At 53.9% G+C, this 19,459-nt stretch overlaps 2 protein-coding genes across 2 annotated transcripts in view; one reads left to right on the top strand and one right to left on the bottom strand.

Moving 5' to 3' along the window:
- Positions 1 to 713: 713 nt before the first annotated feature.
- Positions 714 to 9,672, top strand: DDOST (dolichyl-diphosphooligosaccharide--protein glycosyltransferase non-catalytic subunit). Its single transcript, XM_065898353.1, has 11 exons — positions 714 to 1,012; positions 1,243 to 1,353; positions 5,535 to 5,621; positions 6,485 to 6,588; positions 6,723 to 6,817; positions 7,116 to 7,209; positions 7,473 to 7,621; positions 8,030 to 8,177; positions 8,808 to 8,928; positions 9,051 to 9,157; positions 9,248 to 9,672. The coding sequence occupies exons 1-11, from the start codon at positions 859 to 861 to the stop codon at positions 9,395 to 9,397; spliced, it is 1,320 nt and encodes a 439-aa protein (XP_065754425.1). The 5' UTR covers positions 714 to 858; the 3' UTR covers positions 9,398 to 9,672.
- A 1,805-nt stretch (positions 9,673 to 11,477) lies between these two features.
- The window catches only part of PINK1 (PTEN induced kinase 1), a 20,203-nt gene continuing 12,221 nt past the window's right edge, over positions 11,478 to 19,459 (bottom strand). The window contains exons 4-8 of the mRNA XM_065879923.1: positions 15,217 to 15,399; positions 14,212 to 14,375; positions 13,140 to 13,267; positions 12,561 to 12,800; positions 11,478 to 11,735 (exon numbers count right to left, since the gene is read on the bottom strand). Of these exons, the coding sequence (XP_065735995.1) occupies positions 11,478 to 11,735; positions 12,561 to 12,800; positions 13,140 to 13,267; positions 14,212 to 14,375; positions 15,217 to 15,399 (973 nt within the window). The remainder of the gene's footprint in view (positions 11,736 to 12,560; positions 12,801 to 13,139; positions 13,268 to 14,211; positions 14,376 to 15,216; positions 15,400 to 19,459) is intronic.

Here is a 19,459-nt window from a genome sequence, read left to right as displayed (position 1 = left end):
CGAGCCAAGGCTGTTCCAAAGGCACACCGATAAGTAGGAGAGCTGGGCCTACTATTGCCAGCCTAGGACAGTGGCCAGGAGACCAGGGAAATGCCCAGGTAACAGGGCTAGTGAGAGACGGGGCTTCGAAATGAACTCAGCTAGAGATTTTGAATGGTAGGCCAGTCCGTCGCCCATCCACACTGACTCCAGTGTGGTCCAACAGGCGGGGGAGGACAGGCCCGCGCCAAGGCCCTGGGCCCCTGAGCAGCAGGACAAATTCCCCACCCCCTCCGCGGTCCCTGATCTTTTTCCAACCACTTTCTCCCTGGAAACAGTGGGGCTGGGGCCTTGTTCCTAGTCGAATCTGTCCTGGGCCAGTGAAGACCGAGGAGGTGGCCCGAGTTGACGCCGCCACTGCCCCAGACCCTGTCCTGAACGCGACGGCCCAGACCAGGACGACTAGGTTGAAGACGCGGGACGCACACTTCTGTCCCAAGCTCCGGCGGGAAGCGGGTTCTGGGCGCTAGGCGGAAGCCCGGGATGGGCGGAACCCCGGGATGGGCGGAACCAAGGGGCTAGTAACCTTGTTGATTGGTCGCGGCAGCAGAGCTGTCTCTCTAGGATTGAGCCTTTTCCTTTGGAGAGGCGGAGCCGCGTGCCCCTTCCACCAATAGGATTCAGAGTATCCGCCTCCTACGGTTCACTTCCGGCCGCGCTCCCCGCCCCTCACCATCCGAGCAGCGGCTCCGAACGCCCAGCCCCGACGTACTCGGATCACTTCCGGGTTATCTCCCCGACCACGGGCCGCGATTGGGCGACTGTGGAAGAAGCACTTCCGGTGTCCAGGTGCTTGGGTTCTTTGGCAGGAGCAGGAAGATGGGGCTCGGCGCCGCGGTCCGTGCTTGGTCCATCTTGTGGCTGCTGCTGCCCTTGCTTGGCCTGGTCGGCGCCAGCGGTCCCCGCACCTTGGTGCTGCTGGACAACCTCAACCTGCGGGAGACGCATTCGCTTTTCTTCCGGAGCCTGAAGGGTGAGACTGGGGTCCGAGGGGGCGGCAGGTGAAAGTCTGGGGTTGGAAAGGTCCCCAAGCCCGAGGACATTGGCTGCCCTCCCTCCCACTCGTTTTCCATGAGCTGGCTGTCCAGGTCTGACCTGCCTCTAGTGGGGCGGGAGGGTGGGGACGGAGAACGGTCATGATCTCTGCAGCGGTGGTTTCCCTTTGCGTCCCCGTCTGCCTCAGCTCGCTGTTTTCTTCTCCAGATCGGGGCTTTGTACTCACATTCAAGACCGCAGATGACCCCAGCCTGTCCCTCATTAAGTACGGGGAGTTCCTCTATGACAATCTCATCATCTTCTCCCCTTCGGTAGAAGGTAAGGGCTGCCGGTCGCTCCCAGAACTGGGAGCCCAGGACTGATTTATCCCTTTCTTCAGGATCTTGGGCATGTTCTGGGATGGGGTGAGTCGCCAGCCCTGGGCGCTGTTGCCAACAGAGAAGAGGAAAATGTTTACTTCTAATCTGGGCTTAGGAGAGGACATCTTCTTTCCAAAAGACACAGCTGAGGATTGTGGGATCAAGTGTTGTTGCAGACCATAGAACTCCGGGCTCGGGATTCCCTGGTGGTGAGGACTCTGTGCACTTTCACGGCCGAGGGTGCGGGTTCAATCCCTGGTCGGGGAACTAAGAGCCCACAAGACGCCCGGTGAGGCAAAAACCCCCCCCCCAAAACCCCTCCTGGCTCTGCTACTTAGGGAAGGGAGTTTTCTCTGTTAAAGGGCCTGATAAGAAACATGGACACTCCCCCCCCCGCCCCCACCATTGGGTTTGCCTGTGTGGAAAGAGGAAATGGCGTGCTATAAATATGGTTTGCTGTTAAGGGGCACTGATGGTAGTTGATCCTAAGAATTCAGATGGAGTCATAGTTAGGCTGAAAAGAACCTTTAGTGATTACCTAGTCTTACCCCCTGTTTGAGGCTGGGTGGATATGTCCAGGGCTTAGCAGAAGGCTGGTTGTTGATCAGAATGAACATCTTCACTAGATTTTCCAGTTGACATTCCTGTGATAGAGAGCTTACTATCTTACGAGGCAACCCACTCCACCACTGGACAACTCTGTTAAGAAGTTCTTATGTTAAACTGGAATTTGTCTCCCACTTCCTGCTTTGTTTATTTGGGGGCAGGGAGGGAAAGGGTTTCTGATGCTCCCCAGGGCCTTAGAGAATAGGTCTAATGCTTATCTTTTTCTCAGAGGACACAAGTTGTCCCTGTCCGGGGTAAGACGGTACTGCCATCTCTTCCTTCAGCTGATGAAGCTTAGGAAGGCTTTCACTTCACCGGCATCGACTTTATTCTCTGTGGTTTGTGTGAGACGGGGTTCTGCCAAATCCCTGACGTATTTTCCCCAAGTTCCCTTTACTTATCGAGCTGCCCCCACCTCCCCTGCAGCACGTGCCTTTGGAATTGGCTTTTTGGAGGCAAGTGTAGTTGAACCAGTTAAAATCTTCAAGTCACTAGGCAGGCGAATGGAGCCTTTAGCAGATAATTGGCGTTTGCCAGGTTGCTGCGGTGGTGGAACTCTGAGATTGGAGCCTGCCCTTGAGGAGTTTTTCAGTCTGTCTGTGAGGAAGTAAAAATAAATAAAAATAAGGACTTGAAAGGAGTTACCAAACCACGTGTCGGGATGTCCAAGACGGAGTGGAGGGGCCGCCCAGGTTGTGCTCGGGAGTGTCTCTGAGAGGCAGGGAAGCAGTGGCAGGTAGATTGGGAGGAGGCTGAGGTAGGCTGCTGTTGGTGGGAGAAACGGCAGAGCCTAAAAAACTGCTTCACAGATCGCAGGCAATTCCATTCTCCCTTCATGATTTTTACCATTTTCCATATCGTTTGTGCTAATAAAGTTTTTCTTCAAATTGACCTGCTTTAAAAAAAAAACAACACTAAAATACCAGTTTAAAAGGAAACTAGTAATGAACCCATTATCACCACTGCAAATGGAAAGCCAGTGCCATCATTTGCAGTCAGTAGTGGGTACCTGTAAATAGAATGAATGCAGTGCTGTCAAGTTCTAGCTGATTCTCAGTCTGCTGAAGGCTTTGGGCCCGAGGCGTCCTCTTAAAAGAGGAGGTGAGCTAGTTTAGAGAAGCGTTAAGACCAGTATTGGACTGTGATCATTCTCTTTGATCGAGAAGGCTGGAAAAATAATTGGAAGGGGAACAATGTCTCTGAGACGCAGTGCTATTTGAAGCCCTGCCCCACATCTGTTGTCACCCTGTCTGCCCTGCAGGGTGGGGAACGTTGTCGTAGGAAACCCTCCTGGGCACCCGGGGAGGAGGCTACCGTGCTGGGGGCTGGGTTCAGGGTAAGAGTTTGGCCCCCACTCTGAGGGCCCTCCTGTGCTACCACCGTGGTCCCCTTAGGTGTGAGGACGCCGGCCTGGTTTCTGTCTCCATGTGGAGATCGGTGGGTTCCTTGCCCTCTCTGGGATCCGGAAGCTCCCAAGGCACATGCAGTAACGGCTACAGGAGAAGGATCCTTCGCACATCCTCTGCACCCAGGAAACACTGGGTTGTTTTACACATGGAGAAACGGGCTCAGAAAGGTGAAGGGATTGCCTGGATCGAAGCCCGGGTATCTCAATTTCATAGCCTGTGTTACTATGCTAGAGTTTCAACGGCAACACTCTTGACGTTTTGGGCTGGACAATTCTGTGTTGTGGGCGCTGTCCCGGGCCCCTACGCATCAGACGGCAGTAGCCTCCTTCCCCCTCGTGACGAGAAACATCTCCGGGCATTGCTCTGAGCAACACAGTCGCCTGGCTTGGGAACCACTGTGCTGTGCCACGAAGCTGTCTTTGTGCCGTCTGAGGATCTGCCTGGCCTCTCTGGAGGAGGGTGGATGGGGCTTAGCATGCTGTGAGGGGTTGAGTCTACACACACAAGATGTTCCGTCTGTCTGACGGAAAGGCACGACGCTTTTAGTTTTTTCTCCTGAAAATTACCCCTCAGAAAAGAGGGCCGTTCTCCTATTCAGATCTTCACAAGTTATGTCGTGGACTCATTTCTAACTGCCCGGTGGATGTAATGGACAGACTTCTGTGTCCAGTCCCAGTAAATGGTACCTGCAACCTTCCAGTTGCTCAGGCCAGAAATCTTGGGGGGTTGTCCTTAGTGCCTCTCTCCCTCTCACACCTCACATCAGGCTTGGCCTTCAGAATGCAGGTGTAGGCCCATCCCTCCTCCCCATTTCCCCTCCCCACCTCCCCCTCCACCCCTGTGGTCCAGTCACCACCCTTCACCGCCTGGGTGATCGCAGTGGCCTCCTAACCCATGACTCTGCTTCCACCCTCACGCCCTGTACCCGATTCCCCACCTAGCTGCCAGAACCATCCTTTAAAGATACAAACAGATTACGTTGGTCTCCTGCTCAAAGCCCTCCAGTGGCTCCTCCACGTGGCCATTGTCGTCACGGGGTCTACAGAGCCTGCAGGAACCGGCCTGCTCTGCTGCTTCTCGCCGCTTTGCTCTCTCCAGTGGAGACCTGCTCCCCGCCTCGGGGACCTCGCCCCTGTCCTTCCCGCTGCCTGGGATGCTCGCGCCCGCATCTGCCCAGCTTGCTCTCGCACCTGCTCAAAGGCACTGTGCTTTCCCCAGGGCTTCCCTGATCAGCGTGCACATATTACAGCCCCTCTCCCCCCTTTATTTTTCTTCTCAGCACACAGGAAATAATTTTCATGTAATGGATAAGTGAATTACTAAGCACTGCTGCCATTACTTTATGTTGAACGTCAGGGCGCACTTCGGGGAAGACTCAGGAGCCTGCAGTAGCCCCACTCAGTGCTAGTTCTGGATGCTTGCGGCTGTCCCAGCTGATTGACCAAAAAGGGTTATGCTCTCACAATTACAGGTGCTGGAAATTAGTGCACCTTTTTGGTGACCACTTTAAAACAGTATGTGAAGTGGTCCTGTTATGGCCGTCCTGGATCTAAATCTGTAGGATTAATAGGGAAAAACGTCTCATGTCAGGCAAAGGAGTCCTAGTGTCAAGTGACAGCATCGTCCTCAAATTCAAAAGGGCTGTTTCTCAGATGGCTTAGACGGAAGTGAAGTTGATGGGCCCTGGAAAACTGTTAGGTGACCCCAGAAGTGGCTCAGGTGAAGACAAAGATACTGATGTGAAAGGTGCAGGTGATAAGTTTGAATGAAATTGTTTCATGAGATGTGAGTGGGAAAATGCGACATTTCTAGATGAATAGTTTATGTGTGACTTGAAATATGTATGACTAACTTGACAGCTATAATTGGTAGGTGTTTGATTATTTCCTTCATACTTCTAAAGGTTTATGAATTTGAGTCATTATTTTTGGCTCTTCACACTGGGGAAGCTGGGAGAATTGCCCTGTGTCGGGGTGTGCATGGTAAAGGTCCCTCTCGTTTTGGGCCTCCAGAGGGTGCTATCCTGTGATTGACTGCGGCTGGTCTGCGGGCCACCTTCCCCGCCCAAATGTCAGAGGAGCAGTTAGAGGAACCTTCTGGGTCACGAGTCTGGTGATTCTTTCAGATTTCGGGGGAAATATCAACGTGGAGACCATCAGTACCTTTATCGACGGTGGAGGCCGTGTCCTGGTAGCTGCCAGCTCAGACATTGGTAAGTCTGACCTGGGAAGTTCTGGTGTTTTCCACCATTTCTCCAGGGAGCTTAGAAAGCTTTACAAATGGAAGCTGCCAAACTGGCACTCACGGAGGGGGGCCTCAGCCAGGGAGGGAGTGAGGGAACGCCAGTGCCATTTGGTCCCTCCTGTGCTTTCCTGTGACCAGAGCCCATGAGATGAGAAGTGGATCCTTTGAAGGACTGGGGTCCCTGTTTGTTTGTTTTTCCCTTCTTCTGTTTTTGTCTTTTTCCTTTGTTTCTTTCGTGTTGTTTTGGTGGCTCTTCTCTTATGAAAAGAAGGCAAGAGGGGAGGTTTGACAGATTATTTTTGTGTTTCTTACATCGGACATTTTCAAAGATACGTAGAAGCAGGGAGAGGAGAGTTCCGGTGTTCCGAATCCCATGTACTTACCACCCAGCTGCACCAGTGAACACCACTGACCAGTCTTGTTTCATTCCTTCTAGTGTTGATACGTTTTTAAAACCATATTGGGTGGGGTTCTTGGTGGGGCGATGATGAGGAAGAGAGAGACCTCCTAAGCCCAGGCTCATCCAGATCAAGTTCGCCCGCGCCAGTTACTTTGCTTCCAAGGAGGTTTTTGCGCAGAACCAAGGTCACTGTGCTTGCGGAGGGAGAGGGCCAGGTGGTGGCACTTGTCAGTTCAGGCTCCGACTCGCGCAGGCAGAACACCGTGCTGTTGCCCAGGGGTCCAGTGGGCGCTGCGCCTGGCCTGCTGAAGCTGCAGGGCCCCGGGGCTGACTGGTAGAGAGCGGCTCGTGAGGACGCTAGGACGAGGGGCACTGCTTAGCCCAGGGCCCGCCTTAGGGTCAGTCAGGCATCTCTTGGGTCTGTACTGCAGGTGACCCTCTTCGAGAGCTGGGCAGTGAGTGTGGGATCGAATTTGACGAGGAGAAAACAGCTGTCATCGACCATCACAACTATGACATCTCAGACCTTGGCCAGGTAATCAGGCCTGTCACCTTCCAGGTTTCAGGCCCTAATAGCAAAGTTCAGCCTAGAAACCGGGAGGGCGTCCGGAGAGGCTCCGTGGCTCGGGGCGCCTTTTCCTGACCCCCATCTTCCCTCTGCCCCTGCAGCATACGCTCATCGTGGCCGACACGGAGAACCTGCTCAAGGCCCCGACCATCGTGGGGAAGTCGTCTCTGAATCCTGTCCTCTTTCGAGGTGTCGGGTGAGTGAGCAGCGAGAGGCCTGCAGAAACCCCGGGGGAAGAAGGGATCGCTTTCTTTTGTCAGGAAACCAGCCCAAACTTGTGACTGTTGGGGGCCTTTCCTTCCTCCAGAGGATGTGAATGAGATGAATATGTGACATTAAGAGTTAGGCTCCGTTGTGACAGCAAGAGGAGTGCTAGGTGATTGGCTGTTAGAAAGTAGGATTAATTCTTATGAAGAAATGGCTCCTGGAGGGCCCCAGGTCCTTTGGGCTGAGCCCTTGGGGTCCGGGCTGGCCCTTCTCTTGTCCTTCTCCAGGATGGTGGCCGACCCCGACAATCCTCTGGTGCTGGACATCCTGACAGGCGCTTCCACCTCCTACTCCTTCTTCCCCGATAAACCCATCACCCAGGTGAGGGGCCTTCGCCGCCGTGAGGCCTCCCGGCCCTGGGCCTGGTAGCAGAGCACTTTTTGTTTGAAAACGAGAAGCAAGGAGAGCACCCTTCTCTGAGGCAATGAAAGGAGAAGTTGCTGGGAGGGGGACGAGGGCAGCCACAGTGGGGTAGCGGGGTGGGTCTCAACTTCTGCCCTCAGCTGGGGCCCAGGCTGGCCCGAGGCCCCGCTGCTGGTCCCTCGCCCTGGCTCTCCTGGCTGACGGCCTCGTGTCGTTCCCAGTACCCCCACGCCGTGGGGAAGAACACCCTCCTCATCGCGGGGCTGCAGGCCAGGAACAACGCCCGGGTCATCTTCAGCGGCTCCCTCGACTTCTTCAGCGACGCCTTCTTCAACTCGGCGGTGCAGAAGGCCGCGCCCGGCTCCCAGAGGTAGACGCAGGGGGTGCTTAGGGGTGTGGCCTGGGTGGTAGGTCTGCGTGGATGGGGAAGAAGGAGGCTTTTAGCTAGAAGTGTCAGAGGCTACGTTATCTTCAGGTGCTTTTAAATTATTTGAAGACTTTATATTGTTGATGTTGGCAGTCCAGACTTTTCAGGATAGTGACGGCTTATCTGGAGATGTTTCGGTAATTGTGTATTTACTGTGCGGGTGACACCCAAAGCAACACCTCACACCTATCCTTCTGTGTTCCTGTTCACCAGCATCCCTAGATGTGTATGGCCTCTAGGCAGAAATTGGCTGTATGTGGTTTATCTTGGTGGATAGTGATTGGTTTACCAGGCACCCCTGGAAGGAAGCTGGTTCCAGCGCTCCAGCCTCTCCTGTTTCCCCTTCTGCAGGTATTCCCAGACAGGCAACTATGAGCTAGCTGTGGCCCTTTCCCGCTGGGTGTTCAAGGAGGAGGGTGTCCTACGTGTGGGGCCTGTGTCCCATCATCGGGTGGGCGAGACAGCCCCACCCAACGCCTACACTGTCACTGACCTAGTGGTAAGAGCTCCTTGGAGCGGGAGGGCCCCTGGGTTTTGGCCAAGTTGATTCCGCTCAAAAGCACTTACTGGACATTTCTGTGTTGGGCCTGAGGGGCCTAAACAAGGCTGAGTAAGTTCATCTTCACTGTAGGAAAGTCCGTAGAGGTGCGGAGAGCCTGCCTAGTAAACCCACACCCTAACGGGCGGCCTTTGGGGGAGGTGTGCTTTTGCTGTGCGAATGCAGAGGTGGGAGGGGCTTTGCTGGTTCACTCTGCTAGGAGCGGAATTCACATGAGAAACCACATTTGAGTTGGGTCTTGAGGATGAATCTGTCAGGAAGAGAAGTAGGGAAAGGCGAGAGCAGTGAATATGGAAGCAGGGATGCCCAGGAGTGCCCGGTGCTTTCGGGAAGGGCGGTGTTTGGGTGCAGGCTTCCACGGGCTTGTAAAGGGGTGCAGGTACGAGTCGGGGGGTGAGCCGGCTGGGTGGCGTCCTCCATCACTGTCCAGGGGCGGTGGGTGGGGCTTGCCCGGGTTTTCAGAACCCCTGGTGGTTCCTGCCAGACTCACTGTGGGGATTCAGTACAGCTGAGGGCTGGGGGCGTCCCGCCAGTCCCCGGCCGCCCCGGCTAACCGGCCTCTCGCCTCAGGAGTACAGCATCGTGATTGAGCAGCTCTCAGACGGCAAATGGGTCCCCTTTGATGGTGATGACATCCAGCTGGAGTTTGTCCGCATTGATCCTTTTGTGAGGACCTTCTTGAAGAGGAAAGGTGAGTGCAATTCTTGCAAGAGAAAACTCTGGGAAGCCTGTCCCTGCCTCGGGCCGGCTCTCGTGCGGCCAACAGACACCGTGGGAAGCCCCTCCTGGTTACGTGTCTCGGCTCTTCCCCAGCTGGCAAGTACAGCGTCCAGTTCAAGTTGCCTGACGTGTACGGCGTGTTCCAGTTCAAAGTGGATTACAACCGGCTAGGCTACACGCACTTGTACTCCTCCACTCAGGTAAGCCGGCTTGCAGCCCCGTCCCCAGCCAGCGCCGGCCCCACCTGGGCCTCCGCGTGGCCAGGGCCTGCCACCTCTGTCGTGTCGCAGGTGTCGGTGCGGCCCCTGCAGCACACGCAGTACGAGCGCTTCATCCCCTCGGCCTATCCCTACTACGCCAGCGCCTTCTCCATGATGGTGGGGCTCTTCATCTTCAGCGTCGTCTTCTTACACATGAAGGAGAAGGAGAAGTCTGACTGAGGGGCCAGCGCCCCAGACTCCTTTCAACAGACATGGAGGGTTTTTATAGGATTGCTTTTTCTCCCCTTTATGGTGGGTCTTTTTGGGGGGTTTTGTTTTTTTTAAAGCCACGGACAGTGGCACAGCTTACCTCAGCGGGAGATGGAACATTGAGTACCAAGGGGTGGGGGGGGTTAGGGAATAATTTCTATGTTTTTCCACCTTGAATGCTAAGTGTGTTTTCACATGTGAAGTCAACTCTCATTTCTAAAATAAAGAGAAACATCGCCCTCAAACTTCATCTGGCCCCCGTTGTGCTTTGCTGATGGTGTGGGTGCTGCTGAGAAATGACTGGATACAAAACAGTAAGTAAGTGGCCTTTTTTAGTTTTGCTGAAGACTGGAAATGACAGAGCTTCTAAACGTCAAGGGATAAAATAAGGTTAATAAAGGCCAGTGGGGAAATCACTGAAATTGGAAATCTAGGAAGTCAACAGTGCTTGACTTTATAACAGAATTATAGAACTGCTTGGTTGAAAAGAACTTTAAACTATGTTCGCCTTGCTTTAGGCAAGAGTTGTGTTCCTAAAAAGCATGTGTAAAGTTGTATGTAAAATCCCTTCCCCGTCATTGACCGTTTCTTGTCTTTGTGGCGTAAGAATCACTCTGAGCCGAGTATTCAGTTCCAGGCACAGACATGTTCTGCAGCTGGAAATATGCATTTAATTCTTCACAATTCCTGTAAGAAACACTAGTCAGAAGGGGAAAATTAGCAAGTTTAAAACACTGTACTGTTAATTCCCATTTCATCAGTCACGTGAGCTCCGCTAGACTCAATTCAGTAGCTGGACGAGCTCCATGGCGATGCTTCCTCCAGAGCACCCTCAGAGCTGTTCCAGGACGCGTGACTGAAGTGCAGAGGCTCCCACACCTCAGGCCTCACTTCAGCGTTTTTCACTCTGATACCTGCATACCCTGACCCGTGCGAACGTTTGCCTTAGCGCAGGTAACACGCAGACTCTAACGTGGAACGCAGGTCTGACCCGCCTCAGCTCGGCCTCACCTGCTCGGTCACTAACTAACTTTTCAGAGGTCTGTGAAGATAGGACACGAGCTTAAGGTGGGACTTTTTGGTCAGCAGCTTACACCCGAGTAGCCCCTCGCCTGGTACAGCGGGCTCCTTCCTTTGGATTTGTACGCAGAGAGCTAGTCACATTTTTAGCGCTGATACACAAAGGGGCCTGGTGATTAGCCAGCGTTTCTTTTTAGAGTTAGTTAGTTAGGCCCTCTGAATTCGTCTAGACGAGGGGTTGGCAAACTTGGCCTGTGGGTCAGTCTGGCCTGCTGCCTGTTTTTTGTAGGCCTGCAAGCTAAGAACAGTTTTTACGTTTAAGTGGCTGGAGACAATTGAGACTATTTAGTGACACGTGAAATCCAAATCTGTGTCCCTAAATGAAGCGTTATCGGGAAGCCGCCACACTGACTTGCTTACATATTTTTTTTTTTTTTTTGCATTATGCGGGCCTCTCACTGTTGTGGCCTCTCCCTCTGCGGAGCACAGGCTCCGGACGCGCAGGCTCAGTGGCCGTAGCTCACGGGCCCAGCCGCTCCGCGGCATGTGGGATCCTCCCGGACCGGGGCACGAACCCGTGTCCCCTGCATCGGCAGGCGGACTCTCAACCACTGTGCCACCAGGGAAGCCCTTTGCTTACATATTTAAGGCTGCCTTTGCGCTGCAATGGGAGAGTTGAGTAGCTGCAACAGCCTGAGTACTGGCCCTCTACAGACGAAGTTTGCCGACCTCTATCCAGACCAGTTTCTTCATTTTAGAGGTAAGAGAACTTCAGTCCACACAGGTTATATGATGCATCAAAATCACACTGCTTGAGCGAGTCAGTAGCTAGACTGTGAACTTGAGCTGTTCCTTCCGCTTGCCAAACCCGAGGCCTTCTCTCTGGCTGACTGGCCCACCCTGCACCATCTTTTCTCCTGACCGACTCTCACACCCCTCACCTAGGAGCCCCTCCCTCAGCATTCACAGACCATCACGACACAGATACTGGAAGTTCTTTCAGTAATTCATTCACCAGCTACATCAGCTATCACAGGGCCGCCCTCCACGAGCAGAGGAGGAGGACTGCCTGACTCAGCGCTTCATACTCCAGGTTGGCCAGGAATAACATCTTCATTTTTGTTTCCACACAGTTCTTCTCTGCAAGCCTGCTGGCCAGCAGAGTGGCGGCTGACTGTCGGAGGAGCCAGCCAATCATCTTGTCTGGTTTCAGGTCCTTCAGGGCTAGAGTGCGCTCACCCCAGAGGCTTAAATGAAGCAGGTTAGCGGCTACTCGGGCAGATGGCCTCTGTAACAGCAAGGGAAGCTGATGCTTAGAACACCTGTGACAAAGTCTTCACCCACAGCCTGCTTTGTTAACGCATCCTCGTTGCAGGGCCTTCCCTTCTCTGACCCCGAGCAAATTCTTCTCTACCCTTCTCCCTCCTACAATGCCCTGCACTCACCTGACACACACTCCTGGCTTTTCCATGGGTACACATTGGTGGGGGGCGGGGGGCAGTGTGCATTGCTGGAAGAGCCTCCCCACCCTGGAAGGCCCAGGAGCCGTGTCTGGAGTGAGGGGAGTTGTCACGACTTAATGATGGGCAGCAGCGAGCACCTACCGTGACCGTGACCGTGACAGCCTGCCGCACACGGTGAGGGGTAAGTGGTAGGACAGGAGTTTGAGCCCTGGTCTGTCCAGGCTGTTGCCACTAAACATGCCACCTCAACCGGACCTGCCACTCCAATCCAGGTTTCAAATATGTTAGCCTTTGTAGTAATTTCACAATGTCCAGATCTCTTAGGAGACGTCATCACATCTGTCTGATTAGATCTTAGCTGATTCTTTAAGCTATCTTCATTAAACATTTCTTAAAACTGCATCTCTTTCCCTCTGAGTAACTTTAAGCAACTAAAATCAAGATGAGTTGAACTGCTGGAATCCTGACTAATTTGGTGGCCAGCTCCCGTACTCCTATCTATACGCAAGTCTCCTATACTTGGCCTTTACCCTTGTAAGACAGAGGAGCCGCCTGTCACTCTAGTGCTTGCCCAACCCTGACCTTTTACTCTGGAACATGAACCGAGGTTTCCATCCACACAATCCCTGTAAAGCTGGGGATGGCCTCACCTTGCTGGCGTCTCGCTGGAGCAGCGACCTCACCAGCTGTCTCGCCTCCGGAGGCACCGACTCGGGCAGTGCTGGCAGCTGAGCTTCTTGGTAACTGCGGCTTTCAAGGTGGGCCCTGCTGCCCTGGCCGTAAAAGGGATTGGGGAGCCCGAAGATTTCGTAGGCGAGCGCTCCCACCGCCCAGGCATCAGCCTTGCTGTAGTCGATCACTGCCCGGGGGCCAGGGCAGGCTGTGGACACCTGCTCAGAAAGCAACCGGTGAGCACTCGTGCTGCTGGTACTTCTGAACTCTTCCTGCTCCTGCACAGCCCCCAATCCACAGACTCATCTGAACCCCGTCCCAGGGAACCCGGAACCTGAGTGAACTGTAGCTCAGATGCAGGAGAATCTGCTCAGCTCTGCTTTGGGCTGACAAAACTCACCTCTCCTGGAACATCAGACAGATCCAGATTTAAGCAAAGAGGCAGGGAAGGGACTTCTGATACATTGTGGGTCAGAGAAGATGAAAGTGTTGAGTAAACGGGAAACCTGGTGGGAGAGGCTCTGCCGATGGCACCTGACACGCTCAGCGGGACTCACCTCAGGGGCCATCAGGCAGCCGTTTCCACCACGGTCCACATACCAACTGGTGAAAGGCAACTGCAGGCCGACGCGCTCATCAGCCAGGCAGCAGCCGAAGTCTGTGATCACCAACCAGGGGCAGCCGTCTGCAGACGGACAGGCAGAGGTGAGCGGCCGAGTGTCCCTCACCAACGCCCCCCGCCCCCCGCCCGAGGTCCTATGTTTCCACTAAAGCCACCCTCTGGATGTGGGTACGAGGGGCTCACAGGGACTCCGTGTTGACCCAGGAGCACAGGCCAGCAACACTCGCCGGAGAGCTGAGCGGGGCCAGCCACACAAGTACAGATGTGCCTCTAGGAAATCAAGATCCCCAAGCAAAGAACGGGATAAAATTTGTCCCAATCTAAATAATCTAGTAATTGGAGCTCTCCCAAGATCGAAGGAGCAGCTCTTGTTTTACTGATCAGGTGGTGCTGGCTCAAATGACCGCCAAGAGCCTTTGAACTTGAAACCTCAAATCCAAACCTAAAAAATAGGTGCGTTATGAATTAGTTATTTGTAAAAGGATTCATACAGACTTCCTTTAAAAAGCCAGTTCCTCTAGAACTGCATATTTAATTATCTCAAATCTTCTAGTTCAAAATTGACCAGCGGTATGACTCTCTTTTACAGGATCCCCAGGCAAGTGACCATCCAGCTTCACTTGAGTGCTTCCAGTGACGGGGAGCTCACTGCCAGGGGCAGCTGGGCTGACATTCAAGTAGTGCTCACTGTTTGAAAATTCTTTCTTATATTAAGCTAAAGTCTACCTCTCTTTCACTTTATTCAAGAAAATGTCCACCACTGAGGTTTCTGTTCTGTAAGCAGACAACCGAAAGGAAACTGGGAACCATTAACCACCACTCCACGGGTCCTACACAGAGAACAAAAACCTCCATCTTGAAGGAGGGAGTGCTCATCTCTTGTGTACAGAGCTAAGACACAACAACTTAGAACATAAAAATCAAAAAAGACCCAAAGGCTCCTAAACGTCCCCAGACCTAAAGTCCAGTGTGCCCTGGACCGCCTGGAGGTGCAGCGAGGCAACTACCTGCGTCTGGCTCCACGAGGACGTTGTCGGATTTCAGGTCTCTGTGTGCGACGCCCTGTTGCACCAGGTGAGCCACCCCTTCCAGGAGCTGCAGAGTCATCACGGTGGCCAGGCGGGGGCTTGGGCTGTTCCCACGAAGATACTGGCGCAGGGTACAGGAGTAGCTGGCAGAGAGGGCAACAGGGCCTCGGCTACTGTGCACCAGGGATCCCGAGCACCTTATTTCCTATTAGAGTGATGGCCTTTCCTCTTCTTTTTTTTTTTTTTATTTTATTTATTTATCTTTTATTTATTTATTTTTGGCTGTGTTGGATCTTTGTTGCTGCACATGGGCTTTCTCTAGTTGCGACAAGCGGGGGCTACTCTTCATTGCAGTGCGTGGGCTTCTCATTGTGGTGGCCTCTCGCTGCGGAGCACAGGCTCTAGGCGTGCGGGCTTCAGTAGTTGTGGCTCGCGAGCTCTAGAGCTCAGGCTCGGCAGCTGTGGCACGGGGGCTTAGTTGCTCCGTGGCACGTGGGATCTTCCCGGACCAGGGCTCGAACCCATGTCCCCTGCATTGGCAGGCGGATTCTTAACCTCTGGGCCACCAGGGGAACCCCTCCTCTTCTTCCTGAACATTTTGATTTCTTTTTTCCCCAAGTATCCTTTCTGTTCCCACCCACCATCTTGAAATTAAGTAAGAGCTGGGGCCTCACATATTAAAAGTAACAGTACAGATGCTTGTTTCCTTAAAAACCCATACGGCAATGCCAGGGGTGCAGGGACGGAGGAAGGAGAACAGTTTATGTTAAGAAACCAGGTGAGGTGAGCATAGCGGGGGCAACAGCCAAAGGTACTAACAGCACTGGGGGAAAAGTATGTTCTGACTCAACACGTGTTTCTGTTTCCATGAAAAGTTGTCCTAAAGGGACAACTGGCCTCCCAGAGGGCGGGGATCCCTCTTCCCTGCAACCCCGGGCTCCAGGCATGCTGCTCACTACAGGGCCTGCCACACCCGACACTTACTTCTTCATCACAAGGAAGAGTGTCCGCCCGTGGCCCAGGCCTTCGGGGTGAAGGCGCGGGGGCAGCACGTCAGGGTAGTCGAGCAGGGCCCCTGGCAGCAGTGGCACAGACGACGTGAAGGCGCGGAAGACGCGGATGACGTTGGGGTGTGCGGCCAGCTGCTTGGGACCCCCCTTGGATCTTCTTTTTCAGCCAAGTGGGACAAACATGAGGCCAGTAGCAGATATGACACTTGGAAATGTAACAGTCTAAGGCCACATTCAATACTGACATGCATTTATGCGCCCAGCTCCTCATATCAACTCTGCCCCAGGTGCAGAGCCTGGTTTTGGAAGGAAAACCCACAATGACTCATTGCATTCAGTGACTCCACCAGTCCGTCCACTGTCCATCCATCCCAGGTGGCAGAACACAGTGGAGGAGACCCTGGAATCAGACCGCCTGGGATTGAATCCCACCCCTGCCACTCCACGTCCTTGGCCAAGTTGCTTAACTTCTCTGGGCTCAGCCTCAAATGCAAAAGGGGGATAAGGTGGTAACGTACCTCAAGAAGTTGTTAATGCTTGTAAAGGACCTAGAATCTCCTCGATTCCAAGTTCTAGCATAACACTTGGCATGGAGTTATGAGCCCAATAAACCTTTGAGTGAATGGATACACATGCAGTTCATAGTAGAGATGTCACCTGCTGCCATGCCCACACCTACCGCTCAGACACAATGGCCACGTTTGGGATTGCATGACCAGGGCTGCAAAACCACCTGCCCCTGGCTCAGAGCTGCTGGGACTAAGGGTGGGCACCTACCCCAAGGGCAACAAGCCTGCAGTCATGTCTGAGGCCCAGTGGCTGGCAGGAAAAGGGGAGAGTCTCTCTTTGTGGAGTGAGTGAAGAAACGTGGCAGTACCTGGGCAGTCAGCAATGGAGCTGAGGGTGAAAGGATGCTGTTACAGAGCAGGACCCTACGGGGCCTTCCCCCGTATCCTCTGCTTTAGCTCCTCTCCAAAGTGCCTGGATAACAGTATCTGATGCACATTCCTGAGCTGTTTTACAGATGTGACACCAAACGGAAGATGCTAACTACTTGATGACCACGGGCTCATGGCCCCCAGACGTACTAGCGCCTAAGGATTGATAATGTTAACCCCTGTGACACCACCCTGTCACCTCACCATCAACCAGTCAGAGAACTGTGCACGAGCCAATCACATACCCTGTGATCCCCTTCCCCTCCCCTCCCCTGGCCTTTAAAAACGCTGTGCTGAAACCCTTGGGGGAGTTCGGGGGTTTTTTGGGCATGAGCCATCCTTCTTGCATGGCCCTGCAATAAATCTTTCTCTGCTCCAAACTCCGATGTTTCAGTATTGTTTGCCCTCACTGTGCTTTGGGCACATGAACTTGAGGCCTGAGGGAAGCCAGAGGTGTAGCCATGGATAGGAAATAAGGACGCTGGGTGGCAGAGGAGGAGGACGGAGCAGAAGCCCAGAGACATCAAGACAACACAGAGAGTTCGACACACGCTCTGTCTTCAGCGCTGCCTCAGTTCCGAGCTTTGAAGCCAGTCCACCATGTGGCCTTGTACAGCTCCTCTGGACTCCACCCAAATGAGCCCCTGTCCTAGGCGATCAAAGGAATCAAAGCATTGTTCCTAGCCTGGGGCCATTAGGGCCAGTGGGAGTCACGATCACAGCACAAGGCTGTCAGTGCCACAGTGGGAAAGCGCTGCCTGGTTGTCACGAGAGCCCAGAGGAGGCGTGTGGCTGTGCTGGGGAGACGCGCACGTGTGTGTGTGTGTGTGTGTGTGTATAGAACTGGAGGAGGACCGGAGAGTGTGTGTGTGTGTGTGTGTATAGAACTGGAGCAGGACCGCAGTGTGTGCGTGTGTGTGTATAGAACTGGAGCAGGACCGGAGTGTGCGTGTGTGCGTGTGTGTGTATAGAACTGGAGCAGGACTGGAGTGTGTGCGTGTGTGCGTGTGTGCGTGTGTGTCTATAGAACTGGAGCAGGACCGGAGTGTGTGTGTGTGCGTGTGTGTGTACAGAACTGGAGCAGGACCGGAGTGTGTGTGTGTGCATGTGTGTGTACAGAACTGGAGCAGGACCGGAGTGTGTGTGTGTGCGTGTGTGTGTACAGAACTGGAGCAGGACCGGACTGTGTGTGTGTGCGTGTGTGTGTACAGAACTGGAGCAGGACTGGAGTGTGTGTGTGTGCGTGTGTGTGTACAGAACTGGAGCAGGACCGCAGTGTGTGTGCGTGTGTGTGTACAGAACTGAAGCAGGACTGGAGTGTGTGCGTGTGTGTGTACAGAACTGGAGCAGGACCGCAGTGTGTGTGCGTGTGTGTGTACAGAACTGAAGCAGGACTGGAGTGTGTGCGTGTGTGCGTGTGTGTGTACAGAACTGGAGCAGGACTGGAGTGTGTGCGTGTGTGCGTGTGTGTGTATAGAACTGGAGCAGGACTGGACTGTGTGTGTGTGCGTGTGTGTGTACAGAACTGGAGCAGGACTGGAGTGTGTGCGTGTGTGTACAGAACTGGAGCAGGACCGCAGTGTGTGTGTGTGTGTGCATACAGAACTGGAGCAGGACCGGAGTGTGTGCGTGTGTGTGTACGGAACTGGAGCAGGACCGGAGTGTGTGCGTGTGTGCGTGTGTGTCTATAGAACTGGAGCAGGACTGGAGTGTGTGCGTGTGTGCATGTGTGTACAGAACTGGAGCAGGACCGGAGTGTGTGTGTGTGCGTGTGTGTGTACAGAACTGGAGCAGGACCGGACTGTGTGTGTGTGCGTGTGTGTGTACAGGACTGGAGTGTGTGTGTGTGCGTGTGTGTGTACAGAACTGAAGCAGGACCGCAGTGTGTGTGCGTGTGTGTGTACAGAACTGAAGCAGGACTGGAGTGTGTGCGTGTGTGCGTGTGTGTGTACAGAACTGGAGCAGGACCGCAGTGTGTGTGCGTGTGTGTGTACAGAACTGAAGCAGGACTGGAGTGTGTGCGTGTGTGCGTGTGAGTGTACAGAACTGGAGCAGGACTGGAGTGTGTGCGTGTGTGTGTGTGTGCGTGTGTGTGTATAGAACTGGAGCAGGACTGGAGTGTGTGCGTGTGTGTGTGTGTGTACAGAACTGGAGCAGGACCGCAGTGTGTGTGTGTGTGTACAGAACTGGAGCAGGACTGGAGTGTGTGCGTGTGTGCGTGTGTGCGTGTGTGTGTATAGAACTGGAGCAGGACTGGACTGTGTGTGTGTGCGTGTGTGTGTACAGAACTGGAGCAGGACCGGAGTGTGTGTGTGTGCGTGTGTGTGTACAGAACTGGAGCAGGACCGGAGTGTGTGCGTGTGTGTGTACAGAACTGGAGCAGGACCGGACTGTGTGTGTGTGCGTGTGTGTGTACAGAACTGGAGCAGGACTGGAGTGTGTGTGTGTGCGTGTGTGTGTACAGAACTGGAGCAGGACCGCAGTGTGTGTGCGTGTGTGTGTACAGAACTGAAGCAGGACTGGAGTGTGTGCGTGTGTGTGTACAGAACTGGAGCAGGACCGCAGTGTGTGTGCGTGTGTGTGCACAGAACTGAAGCAGGACTGGAGTGTGTGCGTGTGTGCGTGTGTGTGTACAGAACTGGAGCAGGACTGGAGTGTGTGCGTGTGTGCGTGTGTGTGTATAGAACTGGAGCAGGACTGGACTGTGTGTGTGTGCGTGTGTGTGTACAGAACTGGAGCAGGACTGGAGTGTGTGCGTGTGTGTACAGAACTGGAGCAGGACCGCAGTGTGTGTGTGTGTGTGCATACAGAACTGGAGCAGGACCGGAGTGTGTGCGTGTGTGTGTACGGAACTGGAGCAGGACCGGAGTGTGTGCGTGTGTGCGTGTGTGTCTATAGAACTGGAGCAGGACTGGAGTGTGTGCGTGTGTGCATGTGTGTACAGAACTGGAGCAGGACCGGAGTGTGTGTGTGTGCGTGTGTGTGTACAGAACTGGAGCAGGACCGGACTGTGTGTGTGTGCGTGTGTGTGTACAGGACTGGAGTGTGTGTGTGTGCGTGTGTGTGTACAGAACTGAAGCAGGACCGCAGTGTGTGTGCGTGTGTGTGTACAGAACTGAAGCAGGACTGGAGTGTGTGCGTGTGTGCGTGTGTGTGTACAGAACTGGAGCAGGACCGCAGTGTGTGTGCGTGTGTGTGTACAGAACTGAAGCAGGACTGGAGTGTGTGCGTGTGTGCGTGTGAGTGTACAGAACTGGAGCAGGACTGGAGTGTGTGCGT

Source organism: Phocoena phocoena, chromosome 1 (genome assembly GCF_963924675.1).
Source record: "Phocoena phocoena chromosome 1, mPhoPho1.1, whole genome shotgun sequence".
NCBI classification, from domain to species: Eukaryota; Metazoa; Chordata; class Mammalia; order Artiodactyla; family Phocoenidae; genus Phocoena; species Phocoena phocoena.
The sequence above is the reverse complement of the archived record's forward strand: the minus strand, read 5'-3'. Positions and strand labels throughout refer to the sequence as shown.

Excerpts from the sequence above, each read along its gene's own strand:
- DDOST (XM_065898353.1), top strand. The coding sequence starts at position 859 with ATGGGGCTCGGCGCCGCGGTCCGTGCTTGGTCCATCTTGTGGCTGCTG. Across the intron at positions 1,354-5,534 it reads CTTCTCCCCTTCGGTAGAAG|ATTTCGGGGGAAATATCAAC; the intron begins GTAAGGGCTGCC and ends TGATTCTTTCAG. Across the intron at positions 5,622-6,484 it reads AGCTGCCAGCTCAGACATTG|GTGACCCTCTTCGAGAGCTG; the intron begins GTAAGTCTGACC and ends TCTGTACTGCAG.